This window comes from Gymnodraco acuticeps, unplaced genomic scaffold (genome assembly GCF_902827175.1).
Source record: "Gymnodraco acuticeps unplaced genomic scaffold, fGymAcu1.1, whole genome shotgun sequence".
Taxonomy (NCBI): Eukaryota; Metazoa; Chordata; class Actinopteri; order Perciformes; family Bathydraconidae; genus Gymnodraco; species Gymnodraco acuticeps.
Window position 1 is genome coordinate 1,623,163 of NW_022990459.1, and position 21,587 is coordinate 1,644,749.

The following is a 21,587-nucleotide window of genomic DNA, read 5'->3' on the forward strand; positions in this document are numbered from 1 at the left end:
TATTTTTGTTCAGTGTAGATATCTACCACTCCACTTGTAACAGTCAAATGTAAATACCTCACCTTTTTAACAAGTTACAAACTGAATCCAACAACAAGGTGAAAATTATTCAGTATATAATTGATTATTATGCATATTAGGTTGTTCTTTGCTGGATAGAAAGCAGTGTTGTTTGAATTTGAAAATGAAGAATGACTCAACTAGACAAGAGCCATCTTACATTGTAGTGCTGAACAGCAGGAAAATAATAGACATTTATTGTTGGATTTCCCCAATAAAGTGCAGCGTTTCATAGTCTTCTTCTGTATATATTTTATAAATGTATTATATATTTATTTATATAGCATATTTAGAGGCAATCAGATGCTCCTCTTAGTGCTTTACAAGTCACCGACATAAATTAGGATGCTAAAAGTAGGAACATTTTCCTAAAATACATAATGATCAACACAAACATTTGAAAATAAAGATAATATTAATTTATTACCTTATAAACCAATAGAAAATAAATAAGAAAACTGCCCTTTCTCCAAACACTCTTCTCAAATATCATGCATGTGGTCGTCTGGCACCATGCGGCCTCCTTCACCCGCTGCTAACACTCAAGATTAAAAGCAATTAATAGATGTTGAAAAACCCCTCCTTTAAGCTACACAGGTCCCTGAGTTTGTGAAACGCTTTTAAGAAGCTCGTCAGATAGGTGGTACCTTCTTTTTCATCTTGCATCCGTTTGATATGAGAAACATGAAGAGAACATTTTGATCTCTGGTGCAGTGTGACATGAATAACAACCACTTCCTTTTGATCTGCGATATTGGACTGAAACAGACAAAAGGGTTCTGTTGCATTAGTTTCCCTGGCAATGAAAGCTGCCCACTCTCTGAACACTAAACCCATATTTAGAGTGGAGTTGTAGCTTTAGTTAGCAAGGGCTAATAGCTTTACGTGGTGATGCTTGTAATTAAAGCTTTGTCATTTCCTGAATGCTTGTTTGAGCTTGGTGTTTAACACCTCTGCTCCATGAAGGCTCAGAGGGAGATTGGACTGGTTTGAAGTTTAACAATGCATTTGAAGGATTACTCGCAATTTGGGGGTCAATTATCCAACATCGTTTTTTAAACCGCCTACAGAGAAGATTTAAAATAAAGATGAGAGCCTCTTTCATATTCTACTCTTGTGTCTTATTTAGAAGAAATTGTCACATTTAATTATGAATCAAAAATGTATCAAAGAGCTTCAGTAATGACCTTTTTTTTTAATGTTATCAAGAAATAATGAGCAAGAACTATCTGTACATATCTGTCTGCTTTTATTTACCAAGAAAACACCCTCACAGTAAACGATATCGCTATGCACAGACAGGTCTGCTTTATTATAGCTCAATCTTCCACGCCGTGTTGGGTAAGGTCAAAGGTGAACTCATTAATACCGAGGTAGCAAGGGCTCGTTTTATTCTGGGAACTATTACAGTTAAAGGGGTAATGGGCACAGTTATGTAACGCCACCAGCCATTACAGCCCAACCGTCATTTTCAAGTCTCCATTAAAAAGAAAAAACGCATGGCTCTCAGGTACATTTTCAGAGCATAGTTGGATAACAGCATGAGAATACAATTATGGTTTCCAGGAATCTGGACATTAGGATTGATAATTACATATAATGTAAGCACAGTCAAGGAAGGCATGGTCTCACAATCTTTTTATGTAACTTCTATAAATAGCACCAGTTATATCCTGCACAAAAGGTTATTTATTATATATATTTGAAATGGGCCACGATATACTTAGGCAAGGCAAGGCAAGTTTATTTATATAGCACTTTTCAACACAAGGCAATTCAAAGTGCTTTACAAAAAATGAAAGAGATTAAGAAAATGGCATTTAAAATCAGTCATTAAAAAGAAAAGCTAATAAAATAAACATAAATTCTGAGTGCTTATTCGACCACTGAATATTATTCATTGTCCGTAGAGTGAAAGAAACACCCTCTGACATGCAGGAACATCTGCTGAGAGTCGGCAAAGCTTGATGCGTACTGATTTCTGTCTGCCAGCGTGTCAGAGGCTCGTCTAAATCCTGATCACTAATCCCACATTACCAGTCCTCTCCTGTCTACACAGGGGGGGGGGGGGGGGGAGGGGGGCAGAAGAAGAGTAGACGGGTTGAGTTTTGCCTGGAGTACAAGGACCCAAGACTAAAACTTGTTTTTAAGGCTTGTATTTGAAGTGCATAGGGTTTTTTAGTGGTGGCATGAAACAGACAGCACAGTGATATTTTTTGACGCATATTTACACGATTCCTGTAACAATGGGATGGACTTGTGTTTATTGATCGCCTTTATAGCCCATAGCGGGATTTAAATTAAAGTGCCGAAACAGACAAATCCTGATTTGCATCACAACATAAGATTAAAAAAAGGAGCATGACACAGACAGTCAACATTTCCTCAAACAGGTTCTTCCAGAGTTTCAAGGCCCTGATGGCAAAAGCTCTGCCCCTCTTTCAGGGTCATATGTCTGAAAGAGATAGGACCACTGCTCAAGGATCTCAAACTATTCAAGCGTTCATAAGGGTTTAAAAGTCCTCAAATATAATCTATGAAGAACTTCAAATGGTTCCTCAATAAGATCTTTAAAACAACCCTAAAACAATGAAAGGGAGCTAAAGAAGCTAAGACGTTAGCAGCTACTAGCACTGTTGTCCTGGACTTCTTGCCATTATGATTGCCTTCACCAAAGGATTCAAGAAACAAAGGAAGAAGAGGAAATAAAGGAAGAAGAGGACCCATGAGACATTGATTTTGGAGCAAGACCATAGATTTGCTATCCGAGATGCTCTCCAGAAAATGATAAACTGCAATTTTGTAATTGTTGGGGCAGATACTAGCTAACAAGGGACAAGCAACGTTGTACATATGTGATCAAATAACTCAAATCATTTAAATTCATGGAACCTTATACAACCTGTTGAAGTGTTTGAAAAAAAGACAGAAAAGGAAAGCCTCCAACTGTGTACTGTAACAAGCCTTTACCCTCACTAGCAGAGCAGATAAAAGGCAGTAAAGCCTGCTTTACGAAGACAGAGGCTACATGTTGATGTTAGAGACTATAAATAGATGTTTTACCCCATGGGTAAGAGCACAGGAATCCTCTCATTACTTTTCCTCCTTCAATTGATTTGTCTTGACAGAATTGTCTAACAACAACAATGCCCCTGAAGCACAAATTATGTAATAACCTTATGTACATAAAGTATATTCATATTGACACATATTTGTAAAAGGAGAGAGAAGACCAAAGGAGGTCATTTCCCCCTTTCCGTTTTCCCATACAAATATTTTTCTCTTATTACATTACATTGCATTTAGCTGACGCTTTTGTCCAAAGCGACTTACAATAAGTACATTCGACCAGGAAGACACAACCTTGAAGAAAACAGAATCATATAAGTACATCAGATTTCATAGAGCCAAACATTTCAAGTGCTACTCAACTGGCTTTAGATAAGCCAGTCCTTTGTTAGTATAAAAGTGCTTCGTTAATAGTTCTAACGCTCGAAGTGGAGTCGAAAGAGATGAGTTTTCAGTTTGCGCCGGAAGAAAGAAACATGGCACTCAGATAATCGTCAGGACCTTTAGGTTGATTTACAGCTAGCAATTTTGGAATGTGTTCAAAATGTACCTAAAATCCAGAAGTAAATTGGATTTATTGTCAGCTTTTTCTCAGTAGTATTTATATCAGCTGCAGACAAACAGATCCACACATGCTTAAGCACACACACACAAGACCCCTTATACTTAGCAGAGATAATAATACTGTCACTTTCAGAAGACTGTCATTAACGGCTACAGGTGGAAGGGTGAACAAACAAAAGAAACCTCAGAGACTATTTATTCACAATGAGGGGGGACCACAGAATATATTCCATTCAAATGACCTTTACTATCTAGAAGACACCAACAAGATACTTTTGAGCAGCAATCTAACTTTTACTGTGTATCATTGGATAAAGTGTTGTGTTAACATCACATGCCAAGAACAAACTGATTATTTGTACAAAGCAAAAAGAAAGCACATCTCTGCTTCACCATGTTTGGCCCTGCTTATGAGATCAGTATTGATCACTCTCACACTCCCAGGGATAAAGACTGATAAATTCCTCCTAAAGATTTTCTATCCATCCCTGCTGCTGTGTTTGCCTCTGAACCAGACAAGTATAAAAGCCCCGTTTCAAAAATAGGCCGAAGCCGGTAATTAGGACATGGTGACCGCCACTGAGATGGGAAGAACACTCAACAGGTGTGAGCATGTCACAGTGGAACCAACGGGCTGTGAGTGCAAACAGGACCCTACAGCTGCTGATTTACATGATGCCGAGCAGAGGTGGAGGAGTCAGCATGAATCACCGGAGAGGCATAGAGGACACCGCGGAGGATGTGAGCATGAATATAAATGCATCCGTTTATCAAATGCCTCTCACGCCGTCAGAGGTACAACTCATCCAGCATAGCCTGATTCATAACCGCAGTCACATCCAAGGTCCAAATTAAAAACAAGTGGGCCGGGACACATTTTTCAGTGGATCACAGTTATACAGAATTAAAATGCATGATAAACCCAATTCCATCAATATCTGCATTGTTGTTCAAGACACATCTGAGAAGACTTGAATTAGTTAGATTAATAACACTTCATGGACCTCATTGTAATATATCTCAACTTTAAAGATAAAATGTACTTTTTCTATTCATTTTGTCGAAGTCTTGATGTTTCATAATATCTTTTTGAGACATTTTCTGACTTATAACCTCTCCCGGAAACGTTTCTGACATTTTTACTGTATTTTAAGTCAAGTACATACATAACCTATTCAATTACTCCTTGACAAAAAAAAGTGATTGTCCACCCACAAGCATCATATTGAGTCTCTGTTCAAATCTCTCTTAAAGTCTTTAGTTTGGCATACTTATGATTTCAACACAATCAACTATTTTAAAAACGTCCCATCTTCACGTCAGTATTAGTCTGAACCCTCAACTAGTTATAGTAGGTAGCAGGTGTGTGATGTCAGAGTTGTATCTTAATTGTTTTATTTATGAATGAAAAGCTCCTACACTCCAGCATGAGTCACAGTTATGACCTATACATCCGTACAATGTGTTTGTGGGCGAAACAAGAACAGCACAGACACACTCATTGAAAATGACTCACTCTCAGGCCCTGTGAATTGTACCAATACATCTGTATTTCCAACGCTATTAATCAGCACGAGTCCTTTTATTGAACACAAGTGATACAGCCTCAGATTGGAGGTATTATGGCAATGGTGTCTACTTTTGAAACTGAAAAACTGCAATTGAAAAAAAGCACTCTTCACTAACTTTGGATGAGATTACAATTGCACCGCTTAGCAAACCAAGGCTGACTTTCAGTTTGGTTTAATGTTTCAGATTTGTGAACCATGAACTAGTTTCATTAGTGATTGATCTGCATATCACTTTCTAGATGAATGATTTATCGTTGGAAAAATGGCCAGTGCATTATACTTTCAGTTTTGCTTTAGGCTGGTTTAGGTCCGATCTATCTGAACGCTCTCAGTTTGTACGTGTCAACGATGAATCTTCCACGCAAACCAAAGTTAGCCATGGAGTGCCACAGGGCTCAGTGCTCGGACCTATTTTGTTCACATTATATATGCTTCCGTTAGGCAATATTATAAGGAATCATTCTGTAAATTTTCATTGTTATGCGAATGATACTCAACTATATTTATCAGGCCTGATGAAATTAATCTAAATAAAATTCAAGACTGCCTCAAGGACTTAAAAACGTGGATGACCTTAAACTTTTTGATGTTAAACACGACCAAAACTGAAGTTATTGTACTTGGCCCGAAGAATCTATGGATGGCATTAATTTGGCCTCCAGTGAGACTGTAAGGAATCTTGGTGTTATATTTGATCAGGATTTATCCTTTAACGCCCACATAAAATCAATTTCAAGGACCGCCTACTTCCATCTACGTAACATTGCAAAAATCAGGCATATCTTGCCTCAAAACGATGCAGAGAAACTAGTCCATGCATTTGTTACTTCAAGGCTGGATTATTGTAACTCGTTATTATCAGGGTGTACCAAGAAGTCAGTCAAGTCGCTTCAGCTGATTCAAATGCTGCAGCTCGTGTACTAAACAGAGTTAGGAAAAGGGACCACATTACTCCTGTTCTGGCTGCCTTACACTGGCTCCCTATAGAACACAGGATAGAATTTAAAATTCTTCTTCTCGCCTACAAAGCCCTTAATGGGCAGGCGCCATCTTACCTTAAATAACTCATTATACCCTACTGTCCTACTAGGGCATTGCGTTCCAAGAATGCAGGGTTGTTGGTTGTTCCTAGAGTCTCTAAAAGTACAATGGGAGCCAGAGACTTTTCTTATCAAGCTCCACATTTGTGGAATCAGCTTCCAGTTTGTGTTCGGGCGGCAGACACCCCATCCGTTTTTAAAAGTGCGCTTAAGACCTTCCTTTTTGATAAAGCTTATAGTTAGGGCTGATTAGATTCAGCCCCTAGTTTTGCTGATATAGGCTTAGTTTGTCAGGGGACATCTTACTTCTTCCTTCTCTCTGTCTATACCTGTGTACTCTCATGTTCCGATTAACCCAGCTTCCCCAAATGTCTTTCTTTATGGTGTCTATATACGCTGGGATCCGGAGTCATGGATGATCCTGCGGTCCTGTGTCCTGCATCGCGAGCCCTGGATCTTGAATCGTGGCTGTGGTCCTGGATCATAGGTCCTGGATGGATATCCTCGTGGATTCATCTTCCTATTATACACACATGCATTTCCAAACATTTGGACTACCTATGTTGCAAATGTATTATCTTTTCAATTTAAACACGGCATCTATTGCACGTCTGTCCGTCCTGGGAGAGGGATCCCTCCTCTGTTGCTCTCCCTGAGGTTTCTCCCATTTTTCCCTTTAAAACTGTGGGTTTTCTTCGGAAGTTTTTCCTTGTACGATGTGAGGGTCTAAGGACAGAGGGTGTCGTATTGTCATACTGATATTCTGTACAAACTGTGAAGTCCACTGAGACAAATGTAACATTTGTGATATTGGGCTATATAAATAAACATTGATTGATTGATTGATTGATCTTGTTATGCACAATGTTGATTATTCTCTCAGAACTAGCTAAATACATGGGTCTGGGGTTGAGTTCTTCAGAATTAATTGTGCACCTCAACCGTGTGGTCAGATCGTGGCCCGTGACATGTCTTGTGAATTCTCCGGCCGAAGCTCCAAATAAACCATCAGCGTTTGCCATCAAAGCTCCAGCTCTCCATCGTGTCTCTCTTTGAGTCCTGACTCCAATAGCTTCAGAAGTTTCCCCCACAGCTACTGTGTAAATGACAACAAATCCTTTGAATCTTAAATAAAAGATCTGAGTGCTTTTATAGAGTCTGTGTATACAGTATGTGAACTGCATGGTTAGAGGTAAGAAGTGCTGAAAGGGTGCATGGCGACTTCACATGTTTATATGTCCGGAGGGATTGCGACCTGGAAAGTTGCAGGATGGCGAGGAGCTGCGGAGATGAATGCCCTGTCGGATAGGCTAAGTCTCCTTTATACCTCTGGTTTCCACCAACTCCCACCTCAATTTGGAGGAGGCTGGGAGAGAAGGCAAACGGCAGCGTCTCCAGGGCAGGCTCATTTATCCTCAGGCTAAAGGCATCCAGAGAGCTGCAGCAAGAGCTTTTCCCACTGGTGTTCTGTGTGCAAGTGTGTGTTTCAACTCAACAACACGTTGAAGTCTGCTAGCTAAGGAGAACTGAGAGGAAAATGAACCTTACAAATATATTGTGTTCTGTGCATTTTTACAGGGATTTGTAGATTTTATTCAATAGGGTGTCATGTTGCATAACTCAGCTCCTGGTTTATTCACGAGTATTACTTAGTACCCAAGTGTATCCCTAATTAATAAAAAAATGCAAGTATACTCCATTAGCGACTTCAGTTAATTCAAGTGGTTAATATGCCAATTAAGTCCAGCCAGTGGAGAAGGGGAGTATTCAAATCCTAAACTAAAATGAAACTGATGTTTTGGACATTTTACAGCTTAAACAGTCAAATTGATGAAGATACTTTCTCTTTAAAACAGGCTTTCAAATAGGGACTTTCAATAAATAACTTTAGTGTCATTCAAATGGTAATGTTATTTTCAACACCTCCTTACTAACTAGCAAATACAAGTGACAATTACGCAAAAAATCTACAGATCTTTAACGAATTGATTTTACCTAAATGTTTTAAAGGAAAATCATTTTTAGTAGCTTGCATGTCATGTGACCTTTTAAATATAAATCCATAGCAGGTATTATTACTACACTGGACGAGTAGGACACGCCTCTTCTTATTGGATTTTAGTACACCTGTTTTATATACATATTTACACTGTATTTGAACATTCCTTTTTTGCTTTTCTGAAAAGTCACAATTTTGTTCAACAGCTTCTACATCATGTGACCCATTGACTCTAAATCCATACAACATGTCATTACTAAATTGAACACAAACAAGAAAAAAAGTTTTTAGGGATTATTCTATAAGATTACTTTATACAAATATTAAGATTCAGCAGTTCAGTTTTTATCAATAGCTACCATGTCAAATGTCCAGTAACTCCGAATCAATGCTGAATTGTATTTCTACACGGCAACACCTCTTTATTGGAGTGGATTGATTTTTTTCTACATTATGTGATAACTGTTGAAAAATCTAATAGTGTAGCAATAACACCTATGGATTTGTCACTGGAGTCACTCGGTCAGATAACACGGAAGATAAAAACCCTGAACTGCACAATTAAAATTATTACAAGTTAGCATGGAGGTATTATAAAAATGTGTTACGTGTCATTCAGACAGTAATTTACTGAAGGTCTGAAATGATGTCCTTAACACCCCTGCTTGATTCATGACATAAACATTGTGCTAATGCGGCAAGTTATTGTTATAGTGTTTTCGTTTTCATTACTTCAGAAAAAACGGATGTTTCTCTAATTGGTCAGAACAAAACCGGATTAAACAGAAGTGTCCTGAATCTTGAAGCACACCAACCCTGTCTCCTAAAAATTACGTTCCCACAGAACTAAACTGCATTCTGAATTACGTTTAGCTAGAAACGTATTTACTCCCACGTTACGTTCGTTATGAAGTATCTCAAATACGTTTATTTTCTACATATCTTCTAGAAACATATTTTCTCCCACGTTACGTTCGTTATGAAGTATCTCAAATACGTTTATTTTCTACATATCTTCTAGAAACATATTTTCTCCCACGTTACGTTCCTTATGAACGTATCTTAAATACGTTTATTTTCTACATATCTTTGCCATTTATTGTCTTGCTTATAATAATGATAATAGTCATTTATAAATATCATTTTAGAGCACACCTTTGAAATCGACAATCGGGCTCGATATATGGTTAAATTAAAATCAGTAGGCGAGGCTGTCATTTCGCCAGCTGTTACTCTGAGGGGGGCAGAAAATAATAGTTTTAACATGCCAAAAAGCTGCTGTGTCGTTTATTGCACCTCAAACATTAAAACAAATCCAGAGTTACGTGTTTCTGTACTTCCTCTAAGAAGAAAGGACAGTAAAAGAAGATATCTGTGGGCGGCTTCAGGCTTGATCGCCGTTCAAATGACAGCGTTGGTTTCCCCAAAAGTGGGCGGGGCTGTAAAGTGACGTGAATGTTACTATCATCTATTATTCAAAACCATTCTATTTATTTTAACGTAAATTACATGCCAGTGTTTTATCTTTTTATTTATTTGTTTTTTATTTTAAATCGTATAATGTCGGACTTTTTTTGTCGTCTGTGAGGAAAATAAATGGGGTTTAGAGCCTCAAAATACTGAAATCTGTATTTTTAAAAATCTTTTCCTTCTAATTTGTTATTATTTTCTAAATAACACACTGTTATTTACTCAACAATAACACACAATTATCCTTGTTTTTATTTATTTGTTTAATTCTATAATCTAAGATACGTTCATAACGAACGTAACGTGGGAGAAAATATGTTTCTAGAAGATATGTAGAAAATAAACGTATTTGAGATACGTTCATAACAAACGTAACGTGGGAGAAAATACGTTTCTAGCTAAACGTAATTGAGAATGCAGTTTAGTTCTGTGGGAACATAATTTTTAGGAGACAGGGTTGAGCACGCAGGAGTTTGCTGTATCGTTAAGGACTGGAAATGTGTTTTATCTCTCATGGTGCTCACCAACAGGCACAATGTAATTTCATTATCATTAAAGACATTTGTAAATGATTAATAGGAACGATGAACATCTCATAAAAGCCATTATTCTGGATCAGGTGGACTTAGATACACACTGAGGCACGCAGGAATCCTCTCAGACTGAATCAAGAATCTCTTGTACTGCTTTGTTCCTCCGTCCTCTATCTATATATCTATCTATCTAAAAACGTGTCCAGTGTAGTAATAATATCTGCTGTATGTGTGTGTTATATATTGATATATATCCTTTTATTTCCATTTTCAGTGTTGCATTATATTGTATGGAGGGATTTTGTAAACATCATTTTTAGAAAAGGGCAATACAAATGAAGTTATTCAAAATTATCTGCAGCATTCCAATTTAAAAATAGCACATAAAAGCTGAAAGTGTGGCTGGAAACAGTGAATCCTGCATTGCTCACATTGTCCTCTAGTCTCTGCTGGTTACTAATGAACACACACACACACACACACACACACACACACACACACACACACACACACACACACACACACACACACACACACACACACACACACACACACACACACACACACACACACACACACACACACACACACACACACACACACACACACACACACACACACACACACACACACACACACACACACACACACACACACACACACACACACACACACACACACACACACACACACACACACACACACACACACACACACACACACACACACACACACACACACACACACACACACACAACACACACACACACACACACACACACACACACACACACACACACACACACACGTCCTGAATAATAGAAACGTATGCTTTTCATTTTTCACCAACAGGTGATCATTTATGTTTTGCAGACAGGTGCATTACGTTTAGATGTCTCTTCAGTTTAATTCCATCCATCGAATCAAGCAGTAGCACATTGGGGTTTGATCGCACTTTTGCATGTATTCATTAAAGGTTTTTCAAAGATGTAGATCATCGTGGTGCCAAAGATGAGTATAGTTGGGATCCTAAAGTAATAGGGTCCAGAATGGTTGTTGATACATGAAAGACTGTAATGGAGGACGTAAGGAAAAGGTTTCAAATGGATAAATCAATAGAATGATTTAAAGAAAGTCCTTATATTGTGTGGGAACATCTTGTGGACATAGACAGATGATGCACCGGTGTGTCAGGACCGTCAGGAGTTTTTCACACATCATCAATACAGTGGGCGTGTTGAGGCTGTATACTGTTAGTATACACTGTATAGAACTGATCACATAGATAGCCTCACCTTGTCTCTATGGTAACCTGTTGCTTTTCCAATTGAATGGATTGTCACGGCCTTGAGAGCCAAACAGCGGTGAGGCATCTACAGTCGGAGTCTGTGACGATCAGAAGCAGCGGGGGGGGGGGGAAATGTCCCTGAATCTTCGTCCGACATGTTGCACTGCAGCTCATTGAATTATTGTTGGGCAAAAAAAGTGTTTTTCTGCTGTTTCTTTGGAAAAGTCTGTCTCAACTAGCAGGGGAAATGACAAGAGGTTGAGTAATCGTTTAGTCAAAGAGCCACTACACGTTACTTTCTAGATTACATGTTTTGAAACAAGTTCAACATCCAATAGGCTCGTACCGCAAAATGTCAAGAAACTGGGCTTTTCTAATCTAATGGATAAATATTCCGTATATGGGTTTTTAAAAATGCAGGTGCTCCAGTGCCACCTAGTGGGATTAACATTTCAATACTGCAGACTTTGACTTGTATTTGACCTACAGCAGAATGTATTTTAAGATGACAAATGGACAAACAAATATGAAAATCATATCATGTGTGTCAATGAATTCAGATAACTGCATTGTGCTCTTAAGCATTTCAATGAAACTGTATTTATATGCATGTATGTATTAGCAAGGTACATATGTAGTATCAGTATGTACTACATGTTTTAATTAAGTTGTCATGTTTATTTTCCAGGATTAAGGTCATCAAAGAATGACATAATAACCGTTTCATTTCAAATCTGCAAGAGCTTTTGTGTCTTTTTTGCAAAAGGACAAGAGTCTTTTACGACATCAAACGCTGCTCAGTTAAGTTTCTTCCGCTCTGCAGAATCTGGGGGTCAGGGGTTTGACCTGTCAGTCAACAGTTGGGTTTTTCTATAACAATGCTAGTCCTGAGCCTCAGAGACTAAATTAGCTCCTTAAAAAGTCAGCTGTGCAACACCTGTTACATCTTAACACCCCCCCACCCACACAACTAAAGCTACAAAAACACGAACAGTCATTCAAGAACCAAAGACCCTTGAGGGCCAACTTTTATTTAGGGCGGATATTTTAACAATACTAAAATAATGGCCTTTGACATAAAGATATTTACATGTGCTTTGTCAAATACAAAACAAATCTTTAACAGCACAGGTCCAAATAAACTTTTGAGGACAAAACCACTGCATACTCTGTGTAGTGAAATCAACACCACCACATTCAATCAGATTTAATGAGGCATCATAACGTTAGAACAATCAGATATTTGTACATCATTCAAGGCTTGGTTAACCTTGTTGTACTTCAGTCTGAGATCCCCCCTCAGAGAGATCTATGATACAGGATGGAAATAGGAGACAAATAGTCCAGAGACAGTCCAGTTGTAGCCTACTTCCAGGAGCCAGACTTGCCTTTGGCACTGCGGGAGGACTTGGCTACTTTGGAGCCCCTCTGGTGATCGCTCACTCGGTTCCTCAGCACCGCGATGTCGTATTTCTGCTTCTTCAGCTTCTCGGCCAGCTCGAACTTCTCTGCGTGGAGCTGGTGGAGCCACTGCCACAGGTCCTGGGCCTTCTCCGCCAGCTTCTCCTGGTTCAGGTGGTCGATGTTGAACGGCTTCCTGCGCTCCATCAGGGCCTTCTTCTTCTCCTCCCGCGCAGTCAGCTTCTTGCCCTTCTTCTGCTCCACCTTCTGCAGGTAGCCGCCGAAGGACTTGTTGGTGAAGATCATCTTCTTCTTGGCTTCCTCGTCGGCGCGCAGTTTGGCCGCCTCCTCCTCGCGCCTCGCCTTCTCCTCAGCCAGGCGTGCTTGCCGCTCCCGGTCCTGCTCGGTGCGCACGCGTTGTTGCTCCGCTCTGTCTGAACGGCGACGCTCAATGCGGGTACGAAGATGGATGAGGTCTTCCTCCTCCTTCTGACGGGTGGAGAAATGGGACTCGATGAGGGTCTGGAGGTCATTGAAGTCTTTTTCTAACCTCTTGCGATGAAGGTCGTCAAAATCCACCTTCTCACCGTCAGGGAGTTTTGGAGGAGCGATATTTGGAACATAAGTAGTTTTAGGACGCCATTTGGAGTCGTCCTCTTGCTCATTTTCCTCTGCAGGCTTCTCTTCCTTCTCTGCTTTATCATCCTCCTGATGCTCCTCTTCAACTTCTTCCTCCTCATTCACCTCCTCCTCTTCCTCCTCCTGTTGCTCATAGTCCTCCACAATCTCCTCGGTGTCAGACATGATGGTACGTGGGAGGTTTTCCAGGGAAGAGAAAGCAGGATGAACACCAAGACCAGCTGGTGTTGTGCACACAGGAGATGAGTGGGGTCTCAGGCCTGAAGAGCGGGGGGTTTTAAAGGTTTGCCTTCACCATGTGACGTCAGGCGGACCAAAGTCTCCAGAGTGTGGGTCAGAAGCAGGGCGGATTTTGAGACAGATGGAGGAGTCTATTTTCTCCTCACCAAACTTCAGACTTACTCCCCTCCCCGTTCTCTACTCTGACCCTACAGCGCCTCCTCATTCCTTTGTAAGGACAAGATGAGAGACTATTTCAGATACACAACAGATGCGCACACACACTGGTGCTTTCCAGGCCCACAATGCAACACTTGGTATCATCAGGAACAAATAACATTCATACTTTTAGAGGCCCACCGAGCCTCTGGTGCTGACAGGAGACAGAGATGTGGAATCTGGTGTATAATAGAGAACAATGTAGATTAATTCATAGATGTTTGACCCAGGGCTGCCCAGGCTTAGTTGAGTTATTTCCAAGAACTTTGTGGGTGGGTAAACACAAGGTTACAAATGGTGCTGTTGCCTTTTCTTTGTGGAGAAACTCAGTCCTACAGATTTGTCAATACAAATCAAGAAATGTCATTCCTTTAGTCGAGGACAGCCTTAATAGTGTGCACACATTAGGGGACTTATCATGCTAGTTCTAAAGCCACTAAACTGGTGTTTAAGAAGTTCCATTAACAAAGCACAATGCAATCTCTTAAGTGCGTCAGAGCTGGTGAGGATTTTAATGGCAGGAAGCTACAGCTGTCACAATATCCAACGTGAGTCATACACTTAAATATCCTGCACCCTGCAGCCTTAACCAAATAACCCTGTAAAGCTGTCATCTCTTGACAAAATCTTGTGCTTTTAATGCAAAAACCTTGATTTTTTAAGTGACAAATAAGTAAAGCTGTAAGCAACATGAAGTTAAGTACTATATGTTGTACAGTTTTGTATACATAAAAAAAAAAATGGTAAAGTAACCATTGTTATAGCAGTCATTTGAAATATGAATGTTTGGATAACAACTGTCATTTCTGTAAAGAATAAACTGCTAAAAGCCCCACTGAAGACCTCAGTAAGAGCAATGCAGTGCAAGATGAGCTCTACTGCTCATCTTGCACTGCCATGTCTCCACTTTGGAATGTAATTAAAACATTCTTGCTATTAGAGGCTTTCAGCTTTCAGCGCTGTGTGGATTAAAGCGTAATTGCTCCAACGCTGCAATACTTAAATGTCGATGTCAAGAATTTATGTTTCCAAGTCTTGAGCTATCAGTGGAGACCTGAAGCGCAGTTTGTAGAGGATGAGATAACTGACGGAGAGAGACAGGTGCTCTGTGTCTGAGAATCCCAATGAAAGAGTTTCATACGCCTCCTTGGGATGAACTTCCTCACGGTAGTCTGCTACATGTACGTGGCAGACAACACGATAACATAGAAATACAAATCTAAAAATACTCCATTACAAGTCCGGAGTTCAAATGTTAGCCAAGTTAAAGTACATTAGTGTTGTGATGCCTATTAAAATGTCCCATGGCTGTGTTATCCACGTTGAACACGTCTGTGCACTACAGGAGACAGCAGGTGGTTCCTGTATACTCAAAGCACTCTTAGTGGTGGCAGGGGACAACTGTGTCCATCAGGAAAGAAAAGCAACAAATGATCCATGCTATAAATACCAATACCCTCTGCTGTTTAATACAGTCCGAAATAAACAGATGAGTAAAATGCATACAGTTCAGAAACTCTACTCTTTCAGTAGTAGAACTCAATGAAACTGGTTTTTGGTCTAATTAGGGAACACTTCTAATTACCATCATTGCTTTATTGATAATGAAGTAAGGTTTTTAACAGTTTAAAAACTATAGAGATGGGTTTATTTTACCTTTATTGGACGTTTTACCCTAACTTCTGATGTTTATATAAATATCTTTACTTTATCTTTGAATTAACATTACCTTAACTTTGTATGTTTTTATATTTTATTGTATTCCATTCTAAGAAGGAGCAGCCATCATGAAACCCTTTTTTTAGCTGTGATAAAGTATTTATATTCTGATCAACCAAGAAAATGTCACTTCAAAGTCCCTTTTTTAATCAAATTGAAGTCCTTTGATAATGTGTTTCTTTTGTATTTGGTCTTAATTATTGTTTGTGTAAAGTTATTCGCCTTGCAACTTGTCTTATTGTTGAAAATGTCTATTTACACATAATACAACAACTTGACTTGCATTGATCCAGAGTAAAGCAGTCATTTGTCATGTCCTAATGAAGCCAGTGTTTTCCCCCAGATGGAATAACTTTAAACTTTGTTTAAACTTTATTTAGTCCAAAAGAGTGCCAATCATGGAAGAAGCACTTTGGGAGGAAACACTTGGCACACAGCGGCCTCTTCTGGTTGGATGTATGCATTACACTATTCCAATTTTTATTTTTTTGATATTTTGAGATTTGGTTGAGCAGGGTGTACTTGTACTTTTACTAGTCCTTTATTAGAGATGTGTCTGTTGTTTGTGTTTATTTTTAGTGTCAGGATGGAACCCTTGTCTTTTTATCTGCAAACAGAATCTACCTACGGGTACAAATAAATAACCTGAACCTGAACCAAGTTTACATTATTGTTTGTCACCATTCCTGTCAAATTAAGGACATTCATTGACCATGCAGATTCATATTGATAGTTTGTAGCATATTTAGCTAAACCGATTCGAAAATTACTCATTAATGATGCACCTTTTTTTTTATAGACACTTTATCAAAAATGTTTATATACCTGACACAACTGACCCAGAGCTGAACTGACCCATTGATGCTTACAATGCACCATACAAAAATACATACATAGGCATACACTAAAAATACGAATGGAACAGGACTAGAGAAATAAAATACATTGTTACTGTTGGAGATTTGGAGGGATAACTGGTCCGCTTTTCAAATCTCCGCGCGTTCCTATGAAGCTGGTTATAATACAGGAAGGAATCCATATCTACAAAGTAACCGTTAACAATAATCTACTTTAATGGCAATATGACAATGCAATACAATCATTACAATACAACATGATATATTACAGTTATATTGCAATGCTTAAGGAGTAATGCCGGCTTACTCCTGCTCTAGTCCGCATACTGCAGAGCTACTTTCACCCGAGGGCAGCATGTGAAGAAGAGGCCGAACGCCAGGGAATCCACCGGAGATATACCAGAGTAAGAAGGAGGGGTTTGGTGTTAGGTCAGCTGGTCATCTTTTCAGGTCATCTCATTGGGAGACGCAACGCTGGCCAGCAGGAAACCAAACAGGCTCACTTTACAACAAAAGGTCTCAAGGCCTGCATACCTACACCTCCCCCACAGAGCAATAAAATCCTGTTTACTCCAACCAGCCCAGAATGTTTATAGCCATTTGTAGTCCTTACATTTATGAAAGGACAAAACAGAGAAATCAATATAAAACACAAACACAGGTATTGTTTGAACAGTATTCACTTAACTGCTACTGTTGATAACCACCAGAGAAACCCAAGGGACCTCTCTTAATATCACAAACACGGTAGCTAGATCTAAGTTGAATGCAAATCAGGACATGCTCTCACCTTCCCCCATCTTCCTTTGTCCTCAAAAACACATGTCAACAGGCCCCAAATGCAGCTCACAGTTTTACCCAAATTATTCTCATTTTAAGCTTATCCATAGTTTGCTAACATGAATAAATACAAATATAACTCTACATTACTCACCCATCAGAATCACATGCGACCCTACATTTGGTTGCAGAAGCCAGGAGTGAATGTGCAGCTATATCCCTGTTAGCCAATTGTGTCTGCTTGACCCAAACACAGATAAAGACGAGCAGGTAGCAGGAACAACGCAATAACTTAATTGATAACATACTAACAGGCTAGAATCTAAAAGAAAATAGCTGAAAACTACAGGTGGGGTATCAGAATTTCAAACAAAAAAGTAACTATAAACCGAAAAAACGAGCAACAGAGCAGGTATTTGTAGACCCTTTAATTTGGGGATTGACAACAGGTGGCTGGCTGCTGGGCCAATGGGACACAGGGAAAACGAATTAGGGCGGGTCAGGTAATCAAATTGGCGGGAAAACAAACACACGAAGGCAGGCAGGTGGTGAGTGTCCTTTCAAAAATAAAACAGGAAACAAGGTTGTGACCATTTCCTCGAAAACTATGTTATTTGTTGAAGAGATGTGCATTTTGAAAACAGATATATTCACATGTGGGCAGTTTCTCCATCTTGTGCCCTCTCATTAACAAAAAACTTTGACAAAGGGACATGTTCAAACATATTTTAAAAGAAAAAGAACACACAAAAGACAATGAAACAATAAAACACAATGACAATGGATGTGGTTCCTACTTACTATCCTTGTGGACTCTCATGTGACTTCAGACTAATCCCTATAAATGTGATTTAATTATAAATTAGACTCAAAGTATTATCTTAACAACTTGAGAACTTGGCTTTATTGATGTGAAATTTCCCCAGTAGCAATAATACATTGTCTACTGAACTTTCTGGTTGTTGTTTTTCTTAAATTAGAAATCAGGTAGATATGTTTATGATGTTTAACACCGCCCCCCTCCGGGCTGCACTCACATGTATATCATGTGTTTCTGCTCTCTGACTCCGCCCAGCTCATGTTATGAAAGCAGGGCAGTCTACACATCGGAGTCCTCTGGCTGAAAGGCTCGAGTCGGAAGCTGGTAAAATGAGCTGTTTTATCATTCTTTTTCCACACAAACACATTTTCTCAGTGTGTTTTCTTCGGCGCTGTCATAACGTAGTGTATGCTTTGTCTGTCTCTAGTGTGGCACTGGTTTTACCATAGCCTATGCAAGATAACAGCCCTCATATAACATGTTGCATTGTGCCAGCACTCAGGACACAGTGTTCCCTCTGTTTGTTCCAGCCTCTGAATACTGAGTGAGAACATTCATGATTATTCATGCATTTAAGTTCAACTTTACTCTTACATCACATGTCTTAACTATATTTTAAATGTTCTGATATCTTTATTTGTTTCCAGTTATAGGACTGTGTAGTGTGTAGTGGCAGTATGCATGTGTCCATTAAGTCATAAGGGGTCATAACTTAAGTGTTCATTTTATAGTTTCTTTGTGTCTTAGAACTTAGTCAAGGATAAAACAACACATTTATTTGATGTGTTTTTCTGACTTTAATCTTTTAGTTTTCTTCATGGGTTTTCTTGTGAAAACTATTTCTTATTTAAAGGTTCTGAAATGTAAACATTTGCTGGTTGTTGGGGGTTGGGGATCCCCGATTACTCCATTTCATGGTGGAATTTACATTTTGTGTACTGTTTAACAACACATTTATATTCGTAGGCATTTTCAAAAATAAATGTGAGTGATCTGCATCTGTAAATGGTACTCAGTCAGTAGTTAAGACGTTTTAAAAAATCATTATTTTGAAATTCTTATGATTCAGAAGCTTAGTAGATGCAAATGTCGATTCTATAAGGAATCAATTTGTTCCTCCATCCCTTTTCTAAAGGTCTACGGGGTTCACTTTGATGCACTTATACCTTCTATTTTCTAACTAGTTTTTGTTCTCCGTGCAGATCCACTATGCTTCGTGTCACCACTGCGTCCCTGTGCTCCTACTGCCAGAGGATAAGGCTGCTCGTCCCTAACTCTGCCTCAGCCTTCACAGTGACATCCCCCAACAAAAAACCTGAGAACCAGCTCACCGTGGACTCCCTCTACGAGCTGTCGGTGGACATCCGGAAGGTGCGCAAGTCCAAAGCCTGGGTTCTGTCTGAGAAATCTTCGTATGTGTCTGAAACGGCTGACGTGTTGAGGGACATGGGGGCGGACACAGCAGTGATCGCTCTCATCCTGGAGACCCACCCTGAGGCGGTCCTCTGTCGGCCCGAGGACGTGGCCGCTCAGCGGGACCTCTGGGTGTCCGTGTGCCCCAACAAGCGTGAACTCATGAGGATCATCGAGAAGTTCCCGGCCTCCTTCTTCACATTGACTCACTATAGCAACCAGCGGGACAACATCCTCTACCTCCAGAGCCTGCACCTCAGCAACAGGATCATCGGAAAGCTGATGGCCAGCGCCCCGCAGAGCTTCAGTCGCCCCGTGGTGCTGAACAAGGAGGTCATCCACACGCTGAGGGAGACCTACCTGGACCTGGGCGGAGATGAAGGCAACCTGCGCATCTGGCTGCAGAAACTCCTCAGCCAGAACCCGTTCATCCTGCTGCGGCCGGCTGAAGCCTGGAGGGACAGCCTGGGCTTCCTGAGGGAGCAGGGCTTCTCCACGGAGGAGCTCCTCGGCCTGGTCTCCAGCCTCCGAGCCTCCATCGCAGAGCTGCGGCCTGAGTGCATGCAGCAGGCCCTCGCCTTCATTGAGGAAGCTCTCGAATGCTCCAAAGACGAACTCAAGGTAATTGTGATCCACTGCCCCGCCATTTTGTACTACTCTTTACCAACGCTGGTGGCTCGGTTTCACGGACTGATGGATGTTGGAGTGAGCATGGAGCAGGTGAAGGAATCTCCAAACGTCCTGGAGCTCACCACTCAAATCGTGCTTTATCGCATCCAGAAGCTGGCGTCCTACGGGTACGACGTGTGCTCCGGCAGCCTGGACGTTGTCGTGGGAACCAAGAAGGACTTTGAGATGAGTTGTGGAAAGCTGCAGCTCAGGCAGCAGAGGCCGCTCTTCAACCCTGTAGCTCCTCTAAGATCTGATGAGGACTGAATGACAGAATGTATCGATATGCTGCCATTGCACAGTATGAGGAAAATATGCAAATAGTTGTTGAATATCGCGATAACGATTTTACTTGTGATTAGAAAAAAGAGAAGTATGCTCTGTTCTGGTGCTTTCAGTATACTTAAGTAAAACGTAAAAATGCATTATTGTTTTATTGAACAAATTGAACTGCACCAAAAAAAAGAATGATAGCTACATTTTAAAGTGCAATTTTCTACTGAAACTACTCAGTGTAGATGTACGTTGATGTCATGGTGATGACTTAAAAATAGATATCTTGTGCATTCCTAGTTGCAATATGCTGTTTATAAAGTGATTGTTTTGGCGGGAAAATGTTATTTGATGCTGATTTTGGGAGGGGTTTACAAATTCATCATTCTTGCAAGACACAATAAAGAGGGAGGCAGGTTCAAGTAAAAAACAAACCTTTAGCAATACAGTTGTTTCTGTTGAGAACAACTTAATTGTGAAACTAATACCTCTCCGCCTGTGGCCTTCATTATGCTGAGTGAAGATATGACACTGTTTCAACTACAGAAAACCACCAAGTACAGTATCTTCTGTGACAACTGTTGGAATAGTGAAGCATGGAAATGAGTGCCATCCTTGTTAATCAAGATGTACTACTGTACTTACAAAATGATGTAATTACTTATCATGTAAAATAAATGGCACATTTAACTATGTATTTGTATTTTTTGTTATCGTTTCGGTGTTAAAAAGCTGCTTTTCCTATCAGACTCAATTAGAAAAGTCAATATTCAGGGAAAACCTTTGCATGTACTGTATGTCTTGATGTGTACAGTCAACAGCGCAATGGTATTACTAAATATAACCTAAAAAAGTTGCATTTGAATAGGTTTGTCAGTTCCCAATGCTACATTTAAAGAATAGACTTAAACCATTTGTATAGTTAATCAAGTTTATTAAAGAAGCACACTTAGAAAGAACAAGACGCAAGTAAAGCAGTGCTCT

General features: G+C 39.8%; 2 protein-coding genes across 3 annotated transcripts; one reads left to right on the forward strand and one right to left on the reverse strand.

Moving 5' to 3' along the window:
* Positions 1 to 12,591: 12,591 nt before the first annotated feature.
* On the reverse strand, positions 12,592 to 13,954 carry tnnt2c (troponin T2c, cardiac). Its single transcript, XM_034225842.1, has one exon. It carries the CDS (start codon positions 13,797 to 13,799, stop codon positions 12,960 to 12,962), a length of 840 nt encoding a protein of 279 aa, XP_034081733.1. The 5' UTR covers positions 13,800 to 13,954; the 3' UTR covers positions 12,592 to 12,959.
* Positions 13,955 to 18,500: 4,546 nt separating this feature from the next.
* On the forward strand, positions 18,501 to 21,298 carry LOC117552509 (transcription termination factor 2, mitochondrial-like). 2 transcript variants are annotated; one of them, XM_034226030.1, is made up of 2 exons: positions 18,501 to 18,572; positions 19,451 to 21,298. In XM_034226030.1, the coding sequence occupies exon 2, from the start codon at positions 19,458 to 19,460 to the stop codon at positions 20,595 to 20,597; it is 1,140 nt and encodes a 379-aa protein (XP_034081921.1). In that variant the 5' UTR covers positions 18,501 to 18,572; positions 19,451 to 19,457; the 3' UTR covers positions 20,598 to 21,298. The 2 variants fall into 2 exon arrangements, with proteins under 2 accessions (XP_034081921.1, XP_034081919.1); XM_034226028.1 differs by lacking the exon at positions 18,501 to 18,572 and adding an exon at positions 18,624 to 18,792.
* The last annotated feature ends 289 nt before the right edge of the window (positions 21,299 to 21,587 follow it).